This window comes from Orycteropus afer, unplaced genomic scaffold (assembly GCF_000298275.1).
Source record: "Orycteropus afer afer isolate SDZICR_OR568_19922 unplaced genomic scaffold, OryAfe1.0 scaffold00137, whole genome shotgun sequence".
NCBI classification, from domain to species: domain Eukaryota; kingdom Metazoa; phylum Chordata; class Mammalia; order Tubulidentata; family Orycteropodidae; genus Orycteropus; species Orycteropus afer.
In genome coordinates, this window is record NW_006921724.1 from 1,125,650 (window position 1) to 1,142,100 (window position 16,451).

The 16,451-nt window shown below is 37.6% G+C and overlaps 1 protein-coding gene across 1 annotated transcript in view; it reads left to right on the forward strand.

Moving 5' to 3' along the window:
- The window catches only part of TTC3 (tetratricopeptide repeat domain 3), a 129,652-nt gene that overhangs the window by 84,034 nt on the left and 29,167 nt on the right, over positions 1 to 16,451 (forward strand). The window contains exons 31-33 of the mRNA XM_007945559.1: positions 3,951 to 4,995; positions 6,137 to 6,202; positions 10,434 to 10,583. Coding sequence (XP_007943750.1) covers positions 3,951 to 4,995; positions 6,137 to 6,202; positions 10,434 to 10,583 — 1,261 coding nt within the window. The remainder of the gene's footprint in view (positions 1 to 3,950; positions 4,996 to 6,136; positions 6,203 to 10,433; positions 10,584 to 16,451) is intronic.

The window sequence follows — 16,451 nt, forward strand, 5'->3', positions numbered from 1 at the left end:
AAGATCCATCTGACAACAGCTATGATATCCCTTGTTCCACGTCCTCTTCTGAATCCAGCTTGAACCTCTGGAAGTTCTCTGTCAATATACTGCTGCAAATGTTTCTGAATTATCTTCAGTAAGATCTTACTTGCATGTGATATTAAAGATATTGTTCTATAATTTCTACATTCTGTGGGACAAATAGCATTAACTATAAAAATTTTATTTACTATATGGTCTTTGAGTTAAGGCTTCTTTGTTGAGTTAAATTTTGGTTTACTTGATATTAGGAAAAAATTATTGCTAATTAGCTAGTGGGAAAAAAATGAGAGTTATTTTTCTTTGAGAAAAAACTTTTTTTCTGGTTATAAAAGTAATAATACAGATTATTATGGAAATTAAAAAATTTCAGAATGAAGTATAAAAGGAAGAAATACTGTGAATGATTCTACCTCTGAGATATTGTTGTCCATTGCTGTCGAGTCAATTTCAGCTCCCAGTGACCCCATGTGTTACAAGTAGAAGTGCTCTGTAGGATTTTCTTGAGAATTGACTCAACAGCAATGATTTTTTTTGTTTTGTTTTTTAAAAATCCTTCACAGCACCAGATCCCCAGATCTTTTCTTCCATGGTACTGCTGGGTAGGTTCCAACAGCCAACCTTCAAGGGCAGGTTAGCAGTTAAGCACAAACCATTCATGCCCTCTTGGGACCTGACTAAGAGGTTGTTTGGTGCCATAGAGTTGGTTTTGACTCAGAGTGACCCTGTGTACAGCAGAATGAAACACTGCCCAGTCCTTCACCATCCTCACAATCCTTGCTATGCTAAGGATTAACCACTAAGATACAGCCACAGTAAATTTTTGGTCTGTATCCTTTCAGACTTCTAAAATGCATATGGGTAGAACATTTTTTAAGTTTACACATTGTGATTTTAGTATACATTCTGTTTTGTCATTTGCCTTTGTCACCTAAATATTTTTTTTTATATCCTTAAGTCTTCTTCAGAATCAAAACTTTAATTAGCTGCTTGGTAATCATCGTATGAATCTGCATGATAATTTATATTGCTAATCCCTTTTTGTTGTTAAATACCTCATTGCTAAATTACTGAGAGTAATTTCCTTTCATGTGGTGTCTGTCTTTAGTTATCACAATTTTAAGTTTTTTAGTCCAGACAGGAAACTTTGTTTTTCAGTAATATCTTTAGTATTCATATGGAGAACAAAACTATACAGTCCAACAAATAAAATACTTTATCTTTTAAAGCTCTAAATATACATACACTATTCATTAATTAGTCTCCTTTTGTTCAATGACAATACTGACTGAACAGATCTTTCTTGGTACAGATAGTGTAGCCAGTATTATTTATGTCCATCAGCCAAAATCCTTAATGATTACTGTACCTGCGACTATTGTTGTTAGGTAGCATTGAGTCAATTCCGACTCATAGTGCCCCTTTGTACAGCGGTACAAAATACTGCTCAGTCTTGCTCCATCCACACAATTGTTGCTACATTTGAGCACATTATTGCAGCCACTGTGTCAATCCATCTCATTTAGGGTCTTCCTCTTTTCACTGACTTTCTCCTTTACCAGGCATGATGTCCTTCTTTGGAAACTGGTCTCTTCTGATAGAATGTCCAAAATATGATGAAGTCTCACCATCATATTTTATTTTATCTTTTAAAGCTCTAAATATACATACACTATTCATTAATTAGTCTAAGAAGCGTTCTAACTGTCCTTCTTCCAAAACAGATTTGTTCGTTCTTCTGACAGTTCATGGTATTCTTCACCAGCACCATAATTCAAATGTATCACTTCTTCTTCAGTCTTCCTTATTCATTGTCTTACTCTTGCATGCATATGAGCCGATTGAAAATATCACGGCTTGGGTCAGGCAAAGACACATCTTTGTTTTTAAACACTTTAAAAAGGTCTTTGGCAGCAGATTGGCCAAGTGCAATGTGTCATTTGATTTGTTGACTTCTGTTCCCAATGGGCATTGATTGTGGGTCCAAGTAAAATTAAATCCTTGACAACTTCAGTCTTTTCTTCATTTATCACGATGTTACTTATTGGCCTAGTTGTGAGGATTTTTGTTTTCTTTGTGTTAAGGTATAATCCATATTGAAGGTTGTAGTATTGATCTTCACCAGTAAATGCTTTAAGTTCTCTTCACTTTCAGCAAACAAGGTTATGTCATCTGCATATTACAAATTATTAGTGACTCTTCTTCTAATCCTGGTGCTGTGTTTTTCTTTATCTAGTCTAGCTGCTCAGATTATTTACTCAGCATATAGATTGAGTAAGTATGGTGAAAATATACAACCCTGACACACACCTTTCTTGATTTTAAACTGCACAGTATTCCCTTGTTCTGCTTGAACAACTGCCTCTTGATCTATGTACAGGCTCTGCATAAGCACAATTAAGTGTTCTGGAATTGTCATTCTTCATAATGTTATCCATAATTTGTTATAATCCACTCGAATGGCTTTGTATAGTCAAGAAAACGTCTTTCTGTTATTCTCTGCTTTCAACCAAGATCATCTGTTCCTGAAACTACTGTGATTTATTGATTTATTTTTAACTTTATCTTCCCTCAACCCCCTTTGCTTTTAGATTTCTCTGTAAAAATGAAGTTTGATCTTAAAGCAAATCCATATTTAACCTGTTAGCTTCTATGACAACCTGTATCCAAAAGGTCCCATGAGTTCATATCAGTTCCAGAGATTATTCTAAGTGAAAAGTATTCATTGTAAAACAAATTAAAAGAAATTAGCTACTTAGAGAAGTTGAGCTGACAGAGTAGTGGCATTTGGTTTCTATGCATCAGAACATTAATTGTTTTAAATAGAAGTTAATCATTATTAATTGTCATATGTATTTATTTGCAGCAGCTTTGCACAAATCTGGTTTTCTTCGGCTTTAAAAAAAAAAAAAGGATTTTTTTTTTTTTTTTTTTTGCCTCCCTTCTAAATAAGTTGCCCTTATTATTAACATTGATTTGCTTAGAAAGCCCCTATGGAGATTTTGGCCCTTGAAAAATATCCTTCCTGGTGATGCCCGCTCTTTCTTGATAGTTACACTGCTGTTATTGACTGAATACAAAAATCAGGGAAGAGGTAACTATCGGGAGGAAGTGGGAGGGGAGCTGTTGCATCGGGATAAATTATAGTCAATGTCATGAGACAAAGTGTATGTGAACTGCTGTATGGAAAGTGAAGTTGCTCTGTAAATTTTCACCCAAATCACAATGAAAAAAAAAAAAAATCAAGTAGAGGCCTCTTTGAGATTGATACAAGAGTGGGAGCAGAAAACAGACCCAGAATTGGATTGGGAAAGAAAAAAAAACAGTCCACAATGGGGGGCAGATTTAGGGTTCAGCCCATTACTCTGGGTTTGTCTGGATCTTGATCACACATGAGTAAGTGCATTACCTCTGAATCAATAAACGTTCCCAAATAGAGTTTTAATAGATTTAGATTCAAGTAAGATCTTTTGAGCTTTGTAGTTAAAAATATAACTTTTATCCTCTCTTATGTTTTCCCTAAAAAAATTTTAAAAGGGTTATTTTTTAAGTAGATAAAATTTTGTTTATAATATCATTATGGCGTAGTGGGTAAGGCATTTGGCCGCTAACCAAAAGGTCAGTGGTTCAAACCCACCAGCTTCTCTGTGGGAGGAAGATGGGGCAGTCTACTTCCTAAAGATTTACAGTCTTGAAAACACTATTTGGGGTTGCTGTTAGTCAGAATCAAATCATTGGCAGTAGGTTCATTTTATAGTTAATTAACCTTACTCAGATACTTGGCATGAATATAGTATGTTTGTTAAAGAGAGGTTAAGATCAGTGAGAGGGGAAATAATATTTTTGATTTGGGAGAATAAACATTTCTTCCAAATAAATATGTACAGATACTTCCTGTAGTAACTAATGTAATTATAATTTTTTTCAAGTTACTTCTCTGAGTTTTTGGAAAACAATGGCCCCTTGGACATAAAAGACAGGGTATTCTCCAATGAATATCGATTTTTCCCAGAAGAGACTCGACAGATAGTACAAAAAGCAGGAGGTTTGAAACAGTTTCTGCTGAAATGTCCTCGTTTCGTTGTGATCGACAACTGTATTGCACTGAGGAAAGTTTCATCACGGATCAAGAAAAAGGGAAAGAAGAAAACTGTTCAGGAAGATGTGGATGAACTTTCAGTCATAGAAGATGATCTATATTTACCATTTTTTCTGAACCCCGATGCTGGGGAAATTACACCAGCGTCAGATTCATCTTCAGCACCAGCTTCTGAGGATGTGACGCCCGAAACAGCATCTGCTAATTCCCCCGACCCAGCTTGCAAAGATGCGGAGACCAAATTGGTATCTGAAGATATTTCCAGACCAGTTTCTGAAGATGGGGAGCCCAAACAGATCTCTTCTGATCCTCCCCAACCAGTCTCTGAGAATGCAGATCACATCCTAGTCTCCTCTCATGCTCCCAAACCACTGTCTGAGGATGTGAAATTAGCCTACTGGCCTCAGCTCCGTTTGGTCCCAGGCTACTGCACGTATCTTCCTTTCCAGGGGTATGACATCACACAGACACCACCAGCGTACATAAATGTGCTGTCAAGTTTGCCCCAGTATGCTGGCATATATACACCTTTGGCCAACATTTCTCAGTGTCAGCTGCAAAGAGCTGCTCCAGTGGTGCCATCTTTTGTAACCCATCATAGTCCAGATCCCAGAGCAGCTGCTTATTTTGAGGGTCATCGCATGAATGCTGAGAATGCCTCTGGTAGCCAGAATGCCTTCAAAACACAAATCCTTGAGGGCTGTCTGGGAACATCAGTGAAGTCAGACTGCAGCTTAGGTAATGGTGACATAGCGCTCAATGAATCTGGCAGAAATGGTGGTCACGGTGGAAAGTCTGCCACTAAGGAGGAAGGAAATAGAATCAGGACCAGGGCAGTCACAGCTCGTCCACCTACCCAAATGGCTGCCGTGCAGGTAAGACAAATAGGAAAAAGTCATCTTAATACTGAAGTTAAGTTTTTCTTTTCATCTTTCATTACCACTGTAGTTACTAAAATCCTTAAAAGTTAGCTTTGTAATTAATTTAAAAAATGAAAACATTTTTGAAATATGGACGCTATTGTAGGACATGACAGATGATCTTGTGAGAAAGAAGCATGTTGTTGTTATATGCCATCCCCATAGTGAGCCCTCCTTGGGTTCCCGAGGCAGTATCACTACGGAAGTAGATTGCCCCATTTTCCTTGCAAGGAGTGGCTGGTGGGTTTGAACCGCCAGCCTTCTGGTTAGCAGTCAAGTGCCTTATCCACTGTGCTACCAGAGCTCCCTTCTAATAAATACTATTCTTCCCTCCTCAAATTCTGCGCCGACTGAGAAATAAGATAAAGGAGTCAGCAGATGGAGCTAAAACACCATCTGAATCCTTAATAGAGCCATGGCAGAAGGATGTGGCTTATAGCTGTAAAAAAGCGTATGTCCTAACAGTGACCCTCACATCATACGCACTTGCCCATACAGTTACAGCAGTGCACGAAGTCTGCTCATAAGACTTACTACATGGAGGAGGGTAAGGTGGAGGGGGGAATGTGTCTCGGCAGGCAGCCAGGTCCCAAGAGGTAGAAAAAAGAAGAGTCTGGGGTACATGTGCCATTTCTTCTGCCAAACCAGGGGAGGAGTGAAGAAGTTAGAAGATTCTACCAGATGAAGAGAACATGAGGAATGGGTCTAAGACTTCCTTTCCTATCAAGCATAAGAATAATTTGAGGTTCCTCTATCCTTGCCTTTACAAAGCCTGAATTCATTAAATCTTGAAAGGATTTCCTCTCTCCTCATTAACGTTTCTTATTTTCTAAGGAGCTTTGAAAAATTATGTTGAAGAGTTAGTGAATTAAAACCACTTTCAGTTATATTGATTCTAAATGATAATTCTTCCCTGATATAGATGTTTGTAGAAAACATGGAACATTATTTAAATTGGCAAAAAAAAAAAAACCTTAAAAAAACTGTAGACAAATTTTAAAATGTTACTACTTGATGGTCTTATTTTACTAGTGCAATTTATCAGATGAATTGACTTCAAATGTGCATATTTTTAAGTGTTTATTTTACCCTGTAGGTGACCTGGAACGTAGTACACCAGGAGGTCAATACTGAGCCTTATGAGCCTTTTGAGGCAATCCCAGTAAGTCAAAATCATAATAAGCCATTTAAAGGTTTAATTTTCATTAACAAGATGGAGGTGATAAACCAGAACTATCTTGGAGCCAACTAATCCCATACAAAGTCATCATGGAATAAACTTTAGAATGGAAAACTTGTTTTATTTTTATTATTGGAAATTGAGAAGGGGTCCGAGGAAAAGGTAAGTTTTTCTAGCTCATTTATCTCAGAGTATATGTTAAGCACAATATAATTAAATAGAGGACCAACAATATAGGGGAAGATCCTCAATAAGATGGGTTGACACAGTGACTGTGATGATGAACTCAAGCATAGCAAGAGTTGTGAGGCTGACCGGGCAGTGTTTTGTTCTGTTGTACGTGGGGTTGCTGTGAGTCAGAACAGCCTTGATGGCACCTAACAACAATATTAAGCATGAATTAAAATTTATAATTAATGAGTGATGGAGGAAGGCATTATAGAAACCTTCACCAATTTAAGAATGGTTTAATTAAAAAATCTATTAATATAATTTACCATGCTAATATATCATAAGAGAATAATTATTTGATCAACTCCGTAGTTGCTGAAAAGGCATTAGATAAAATTCAGTGTCCTTTCTTGACTAAAACTCATTAAAATGGCAATAGATGAATGCTTCTCAGCATGTTAATATTTTTCTCTCTTAAGCCAAAAACAATCATCTTGCTTAAACATGAAATATCACCATTATTATTTATTATTATTCCAGAGATATTAGATGACACAGTTAGATAAGAGAAAGAAATAAAATTGGAGAGAAGAAGTTGTGTCATTATTTACAAAGGCTAAGAACATGTACCTGGAAAATCCAAAATGATCAACTGAAAACATATACCAAAATGTAATAGAATTCACAAGGGTGATTAGATACACAGTAAATAACATTTCCATATATATGAACAAGAACCTGTTAGAAGTATCTTAATAGAAAAAATTCCACAATAAATTGCATGGCAAAAATGTGTGTGTTTATATGTATATATATATACATATATAAAGTAAGCATATGTAAGTGTAGCATATAGACATGTACATGTATATATATAGATAACACACACATGGCATAAAAACATAGGTAGAGAACTAATTTACTTAGCATACGAAGTAAGAAAAAGATTAACATCCTGATGCAGAGATGAGAATGGATATGAAGAGACAGTCCACAATAAGAAAAGTATAGATGATTTTAAAAGATGCCCAGCCCCACTTCAGAAAAGAAAAACAGACAATTAACTTTATTGATCAGAATGTGGAATTTAAAAATGTAAGTTTCTGGGGAAGGCAATTTGGAATTCATCTATACACGGTGAGTACAACCATGGGCTCAGAGTAAAGAATTTGAGGCTGGCACAGGATGGGCAGTGTTCTGTTCTGTTGTACATAGGGTTGCTACGAGTCAGAGCCAACTCAGTGGCACATAACAACATACGAAGATAGAGACCGGTGAACAAGGATATTCCCAAATTTTTTTCAGCCATATTTGTAACAGCAAAAATTGAAGAAAGCTTAAATGTCCTTCAATATAGACTTAAAAAAAAAACAACTCAGTGCCATCGAGTCAGTTCCCACTCATAGCGACCCCTCCTTGGGTTTCTGAGGCGGTATCTCTACGGAAGTAAATTGCCCACTCTTCCTTCTGAAGAGTGGTTGGAAGTTTGAACCACCAGCCTTCTGGTTAGCAGTCAGATGCCTTAGGCACTATGCCACTAGAGTAGTTGAATAAATTATGCTACATCCATACAATGAAATATCACTTTGTCATTTTAAAATGAGGCAGTTCTATAATTACTAATATGGAATGATTTTCAAAACATATAGTTAAGTAGGAAAAAGTTAAGTTAGACCTTTGCATTGCCTGCTACTGTTTGTACTACAGCTTTATAGTTTTGTTGTTGTTAGGTGCTGTCAAGTCAGTTCCTACTCATAGTGACCCTGTGTTCAACAGAAGGAAACAGTGCCTGACCCTGAGCCATCCTCACAATCATTGCTGTGTGTCAGCCCATCGTTGCAGCCACTGTGTCAGTCCACCTTGTGGAAGGTCTTCCCCTTTTTCACTGACCCTCTACTTTACCCAGCATAATAATACTCTTCTCCAGGGTCTAGTCCCTTGTGATAACATGACCAAAGTACAAGAGACAAAGTGTGGCTGTTCTTGCTTCTAAGGAGCATTCTGGCTGTACTTCTTCCAAGATAGATTCGTTCATTCTTCTGTCAATTTTCAATATTGTTTGCTAAAACCACAATTCAAATGCATCAGTTCTTCTGCCATCTTCTTCTTCATCGTCTAACTCACACTATCAGGCGATTGAAAATACCATGGCTGGCATCTGGCCTACCTTAGCCTTAAAAGCGAATTTAAATTTATAGTTTTAGCCAATTATAAAAATCATACAGAACCCTTAAAATATTTTTGAATAGACAATACAGACAGTTATGAAAGAAAACTAAAAATCACCTACAGTCCCATTACCCATGTTTATTTGCATCTTCCCAGGCTTATTTTCACATTTGTGTATAAATAAGCAGTATTTTAAAAAATAAAATTTAAAAAGGAAATCTACGCACACCATATACGTTGCATTTGCAATTTGCCATCTTCACTTAGTATTTAATAGGCTTTTTTCCATGTTGGTAAATATGGATTTATAGCATCATTTTTAATGGATGTCTAATATCTCATTGTATGTATATATAATAGTTAATTTGACCAACTTCTTATCATTTAACATTTAGATTTTATCAACTGTTCATGCTTACAAACAGTACCAGAGTAAATATTTTTGTCTTTATATGTTTAAACCATATATATACTGAGTTACAAAATTGGTGTCAAGTTCTTATACTGTACTTACCTTTAAACCAGTTATAAGTTATATTCTATTGTTCAGCAAGTCATTGTTTTTGACCCTCAGGTAGGTATTTTCATCAGGGTTAAGAAAATTCACCAACTCTTTCCCAGATTTGCTCTTGGTTTCAGGACTTTGATTACTAGGACTTTGAGAAGTTGCCTAACTTCTCTGAGCCTCAGTTTTCTGATCTGTAGGAAGAAAATTATATTTCTCACAGAATTGTGAAGTTTAAATATAATAACATAGAGACAGTATTTACCTTTCTTCCTATCTCTGCTGGTGGTTTGGGACATATAAATTAATTCTTAATTCTAAGTTGCTGTTCATTGTGATCCTTTTGCTGGATTGAGACTGAAAACAGAACTAAATAAATACTTTTGCTGCTGGATCATAGTAAGGTTTAACCAGTTAATTTATTATTTAAATAGGGACTCTTCATAGTGCTAAATTACTGGTCTGAGCGGGCATAAATGGAGATTCTTGAATGCAAAGTGACGTATGTGGTCACCCTGGCCATAGTTCACAGTTCTCTGACTGATAATCCACAGAGTTTCAGATATTTGCTTGCCTGCATTTTTCAACTTGCTTATTAAGAGAAGTGGAAGAGGCCAAAGTGTTGGAGAGGCACTGGAGATGTAAAAAATGGACCAAGTTTGAGCTACTGGAATGGATAGAGTTCCAGCATGTGGCTTCCAAGGCCCCCATCACTGGGTTGGCCAGTCACTGCAGCTAGGAAGAGATGCCACTATCAAACTTATACCTCTTACAGATACAAGTGTGATTGCTTATAGCAGTATGAAACAGAATAGTTGGTGTGTTTTGTTGGATTTAAAAAAAAAAACTGGTCCATGAGACAGTTACATAACTGAAAACAATTTGCTGATAATATTTTAACTTGTCTTTTTGAAATAATCAGCAACTTTCTATATGAAACATTTAAAATTAGGGCCAATGTTGATACGTTCTGTTGTTTGTTGCTGCACATACATAATATATATAGTTTTTTAAACCTAATAAATAGTTCTTAATGTTAACTATGGAGGATAGCATTCATATCAAACTGTTGATCTCATAATTACTGAACCATTTCAGTACCAGTAAATATTCAGAAGTAAAATTGATGTCAACTGGACAGCAACAGCAATTATAGCACAGATTGAATTCCAATAATATGAATAACTATATTAAAACAATAGCTGCCTTTGCTAAACAATGCTTGGGAGTTTTTAATTTTTTGATTATTATGATATTTCCCTTGTAAGTTTTCATTTGCCTTTTATTCTTATTTTAAGAGTTAAGAACAAGATCAGAAAAAGGCATTTGTAACTATTTTTAATAGATAATTTTGTAATTTACTTTTAGGGAGATATTTCAAGGATTGAAAAGGAATATAAAGAACTACGACAGCAGCTGGAGAATGCCTATGAAAATTATGAACAGACAAGATTTAAGGGCTTAACAGAGATCAGAAGCCTGGAAGAAAAGTTGAAAAGAAACTCAGAACAAAGCAAGGTAACTCACTGTCTGAAGCCTCTCTTTAGTTGTAGATGCATAATTAGGAGAATACAGGTTTGACTGTGCTCGTACAAGCCTCAGTCACAGAGCTCTTCTGCGTTGTCGGCTAACAAAGAATTCTTTCTAGTATTGCCCATTTGGAGTTTCTTTGTGACATACTGAAGTGATGGGGTTTTCTGCAGTTTTTTTAGAACCTCTGTAAGTTGCCTGATAAGAAAGCTAAAAGGACTATAAATCTGATTTTTCATTTACTTGTAATTCAGTTTGCTTGGTTAACTAAAACTATTTTATGGTAACCAAGTTCCCAGTTAAAGTCTTTATCTTGAGAGGCAGCATAATGTTAGTGGTTCAGAGTGTGAGCTCTGAAGTCAGACTGGCTGGGTCCAAGTCCAGGTGGGGTTCTCCAAGTCCAGGTGGGGTTCTCTAAGTCCAGGTGGGGTTCTCCAAGTCCAGGTGGGGTTCTATACTAGTTCCGGTCTTGGGCACATTAGTTACCTTGTCTATCTATGCTTTAATTCCTCATCTGGAAAACGTGGGGAATAGTTTTTATTTTGTAAGGTCGTTGTGAGGATTAAATAAATTAACACTTACAAAGTACTTAAAACTGCCAGGTATATAATATAGTAAGAGCTTGGTAAGTATTGGCCACCACTGTTATTACCACTGTTATTTTCATCATCATCATCTTCATCTTAGTCCCAAGAAGTGTTGCAAGAATAGCTTACAGAGAGAGCTCAGGTATACTAGAACTTTAGTCTCCCAAAGCGTCTCATTTGCATCTACTGATCTTGAGTTCTGTTAGCTAAGATTATCAGTTACATATTGATTGAAATAATTATTACCATAGCCAGAAGTGAGGAAATCATGGTTTCTTTTTAGAAAACTACTGCCTTCTGTTCAGAGATAACTAAGGCTATTAAGTCCACTTTAGAAAGGGAGAATTTGTTCTAGAAGTCTAGATCAAAAGCAGGGGTAGCATATAAATAGAAACTTGGCTTACTGGGACCATAGTTAAAAAATCCATTTGTTGAGATTTAAGTATATCCAAAAGAAAAGGGTCAACTCACAAAGGTAGCTGTTGAAATGTTCCTCAGAACTTGTTTATACTCAGGATGGGACTAGGGAAATTTGAAGGCTGAGAGGAGTTGGATAGAACAGCAACTTTCTACCCAGCTCCTGGTTTGAGGAGTACTTCCTGGTTGGGAGATGAGAAAAGAGCAAACATTAAACTCTGTCCAGCAGAGTGACACATGGAACACATATTTGAATAAGCCACTTGTAGGGTTTAGCAAAATGAAATATTTTTGTAAACTCTATTGTCTGGGGAAAATTCTGTTTTAATAAAGCCATAGAGGGGAATACTTATGGCCACCTTGGATGGTTCCTGGATGGCGCAGACAGTTAAGCGCTTGACCGTTAGCTGAAAGATTTGACAGTTCAACCCATCCTGAGGTGCCTTGGAAGACAGGCCTGGCATTCTGCTTCTGAAATGTCACAGCTTTGAAAACTATGGAACACAGTTCTGTTCTGCATACATGGGATCACTCCAAGTCAAATTCAACTCAACAACAACTCAAAACAAATGGCCACCTGATTGAGTGGCAAGGGCACAAATTCTCAGAAGTGCCAGGCTTTGTGCTGGTCTTCTGGCCTTCGGTGCAGCATCCTCTTTATGAGGCCATAGGACATCATTTCTCTCTGCTGTCAGTGACTAGGTTTCTCCTGTGTGGCTACTTTCTCTTTATGTTATGGATACTGAGTTACCTAACTCATTGTATATTCTCTTTGGCCTTGTCTACCAGAAAGTTTCAACACTATCTATCTATCTATCTATCTAATCTATCTATCTAGTGCTTTAGGTGCAAATTTACAGAGCAGAATTTGTTTGACATTCAACATTTCATGTACATTTGGTTTCACTCCCCAGTTACCATTCCCAAACCTAACCCGCTCTCCTTCCCAGTAACCGCCCCCACCCAATACCCTTCATATTTATGCACTCCTATGTGTCCTGCTTTTCCTCTGTGTGAATGTTGCCCCTCTGGTGCCCCGTGGCCGATTGCTCCAAGGGATGGATCTCCATAGAGTATGTGGGTGCATCACCCTGGGTTGACTGGTCTGCGTGTGTGTCTTATTTACTATTGGACTGAGATCCAGGCCTTGGGAGTTTTATTCCAGGCCCAAAGTGTATCCCAGGGCCATAGTATTGAGGGTCCCACCAGACCTCATCTGACCAGTAATTCTTGTTGTTACAACCATCTAGTTCTTCTGGTCTCGAGATCCATCATGTCCTAGGGCTGATTGTTTCCAAATGCCCTTGATTTTTTTGTACTCTTCTTTGCTTCTGACAATAGGACATCATTAACTGCATCTTAGATGGCTGCTTGACAGCTTTTAAGACCACACTTACCAAAGTAGGTTGTGGAACAAGATTTTTATGTATTTTGTTGTGCCAGTTGAGTCTAGTGTCCCCCTATACTGTGATCCTGAGTCAGTAGATCCATCGGATCTCTCTCCCACAGTGTCTGGCAGTATGTCTGTCTTCTGTTGTTTCTGTAATGATTGAGGGTATTTTATATCACTGGTGTCTTTGCAAGATTACCTCAGCTGAATCTTCTCTTTGGTCTAGAGTATAATCCTGTTGATTGACCCCCATCTGATCTTCTCAGTTGTTTATGTGTTTATCTGTAGCCTGGTGTTTGGTGTTAATGGTAATGCAGTATTGTGAGTATACTGGTATTAGCCTCTGTCTTCTATATCTTACATGCACAATTTGGTGTCCTCCCTTTCCTCAATGTTATCATGCTGGTCACAGACTCTTTCCATACCATTCCTCCCCTTACCCACCTCAGCATGTGGCCCCCAACTAGCCTGAAATTGTTCCCTCCTCTCCTCAGTAACCTACAAAATGAGTTCCCTTCCTTAAGCAAACCCTTCCTTGGTCTTTTTACAGTAATGAGCTCATACAACATTTGTCCTTCTGTGATTGACTTATTTCACTCAGCATAATGTCCTCCAGTCAACACTATTTGTGACGAATGGCTGGGCCCTTGTAGTTCACTTCTTGTTGTTGTTGTTATGTGCTGTCGAGTCAGCCCGGACTCATAGCAACCCCTCCTTGGGTTTCCGAGGCAGTATCACTACGGAAGTAGGATTGCCCAACCTTCCTTCTGAGGCTGGGTTTGAACCACCAGCCTTCTGGTTAGCAGTCAAGTGCTTTAGCCACTATGCTACCATAGTTCACTTCTGGTTTTATATTATTATTCCTAACTTTTTATTCTGTCTTCTTTCTATAGTTAGCATTGTTTTTATCTTGTCTTTTTAAATTATATAAATGAAAATACTTCAAATACTTATTTTGGAACAAAATTGAGCATTTTGTTTTTTTTCCCAATATATATTTTAATTACCCACAACTAGTCCGAAATTTTCGCTCCCCTTCCTGCCCATCCCTGGTAACCAATAAAGTGAATTTCCTTCCCTAAGTAAAACTTGCCTTGACTTTTTACAATAATGGGCTGATACAATATTTGTTCTTCTGTGATTGACTTATTTCACTCAGCATTATGTGCTCCAAATTCATCCATGTTGTGAGATGATTTGCATATTCTTCATTATTCTTTAATATTACATAGCATTCTATTAGGTGAATGTACCATATGTTGGTTATCCATTCATCTGTTGATGGGGATTTAGGTTGTTTCCATCTCTTTGCTATAATGAATTGTGCTGCGATGAAAATGGGTGTGCATATGTCTGTTCATGTCCTGTCTCTTACCTCTTTAGGTTATATTCCTAGTAATGGAATTTCTGGATCCAATGGTATTTCTATTTTCAGTTTTTTAAGGAAATGCCATACCATGTTCCATAATGGCTGTACCATTTTGCAGTCCCACCAGCAGTATATGGTAGTTCCAATCTCTCCACAGCCTTGCCAGCATTTGTTATTTTCTGTCTTGTTGAACTTTGCTGTTATGGCTGGGGTGAGATGATAATCGCATCGTTTTGATTTGCATCTCCCTAGGAGTTCTGGTGGCATAGTGCCTAAGGCACTTGACTGCTAACCAGAAGGTTTGTGGTTCAAACCTACCAGCCACTCGTTGGAAAGAAGATTGGGCAATCTATTTCCGTAGTGATACTGCCTCAGAAACCCAAGGAGGGGTCTATATGAATCGGAAATGACTCGACGGCACATAACAACAATAATATCTAATGATTGTGAGCATTTCCTTATGTGTTTGTTGGCTACCAGTGAAGTAATCTGTCGATGTCCCTTGCCTGTTCATGTCCCTTGCCCATTTTTGAATTGGGTTGTTTGTCTTTTTGGTGTTGAGGTATTAAGTTTTCTATGAAATTTGGAGATAAATCCATTGTCAGATATGTAGATATGTTGTAGCCAAATATTTTTCCCAATCTAGGTTCTCTTTTTACCATTTTGGAGAAATCTTTTGATGCACATAAGAATTTAATTTTTGAAAGGTCCCATTCATCCAGCTTCTCTTCTAGTGCCTGTGCGTTTTGGGTTATGCTTGGTAGTCTATTTATGCTGTAGATTAGGGCCCCTAGATTTGCCCCTGTTTTATCTTTGATGAGTTTTATAGTTTTGGGTTTTACATTTACGTCTTTGATCCACAAAGTTGAGCTTTTAAAAAAAGAGACATGAAAACAGAGTTTTTCTAATTGAGAAAAAGACCACCAGAAAGTGTTTATGGTAGCTCAATAAGCTCTGCATATAGAAGCTTGTTCTTTCTTTTATTCTGGTGTCTGGAAGAGAAGAGCTCAGGAGATCATTATCTTTCATGCAGTCAGAGACAAGTTCATGATAGTTGATTGGGTTAGCATTGTGAGACAGCTAAGTCATGAAAGGATGGTTAGTATAAATAGCAGATGAAATCATGTAGCATTTTCAGTGACTGAGCTAGAAATATGTAATGTGTAATACTCTGTGCCTTTTGATACCTGAACTCTTTTAGGTACTTGTTGCCAAGTAGGTTCTTATGCCCCAGCATAACCTTATAGTTGCATACAATCTCCCAACCAAAGGGCTGCATCTGTGGTGAAGTCATTGGCTCAAAATAGAAGCCCCATACAAACAAGAAGCAAGGTTGACTTTGCTGCCAGAAGCAAGGCAAGTGAATCAACATGGGTCATGGCAATAGAACTGAGCTAGGGAGAATGCAGGATTATGTTAAGTAGCATAGCATGGCACTAAGCTCAGTCACAGGAATGACTCGACAGATTCAGGAGCAGCAAGGTTTCAGGCAAGGAAAGTGTGAGTAAAACTAGTTCCCATGCTAAAGAAAACTTCACCAAACTGTTGCTTACCCACTTCTGCCTAAGAACAGTTGGCCTGGGCATTTCAAAGCCACCCAAAACAATCTCCCCCTCAACTATCACTCCAGTAGGACTCTGAAATCTTAAAGGATCTTGACTCGTTAGCATGTCTGTCTCCAAGGAACGTTGAAAAACCTTGGTTGTCTGAGGCTAAAAAGGGAGAAATGTCCTCTAAATCAGTGTGACTTTTGACTCAACCATTATTTCCCATGGAGGCTGTGTAGGTTGACTGTAGGGTGCCCTGTCCATTATGAAGGAGAATGCTCCACTTTGCTATATAGCTGAACTCTTGTCCTCAGTGACTTAGTAAACTGAACTAGTAAGCCTAAGTTTAGACTTCAGAGAACCTGTCAGGAGGTGAACAATTAGAAATTTCCCTGAAGCAAGTATGAAAAGTCAAGATTTCATTAAGCAGTCATTAGTAACAGTGGAATTTCAACCTGGAAAATATATAAATTGTAGCTAATTGTGTATTTTGGGAGCTCTGGTAGCATAGTGGCTAAGACACTTGCCTGCTAACCAGACGGCTGG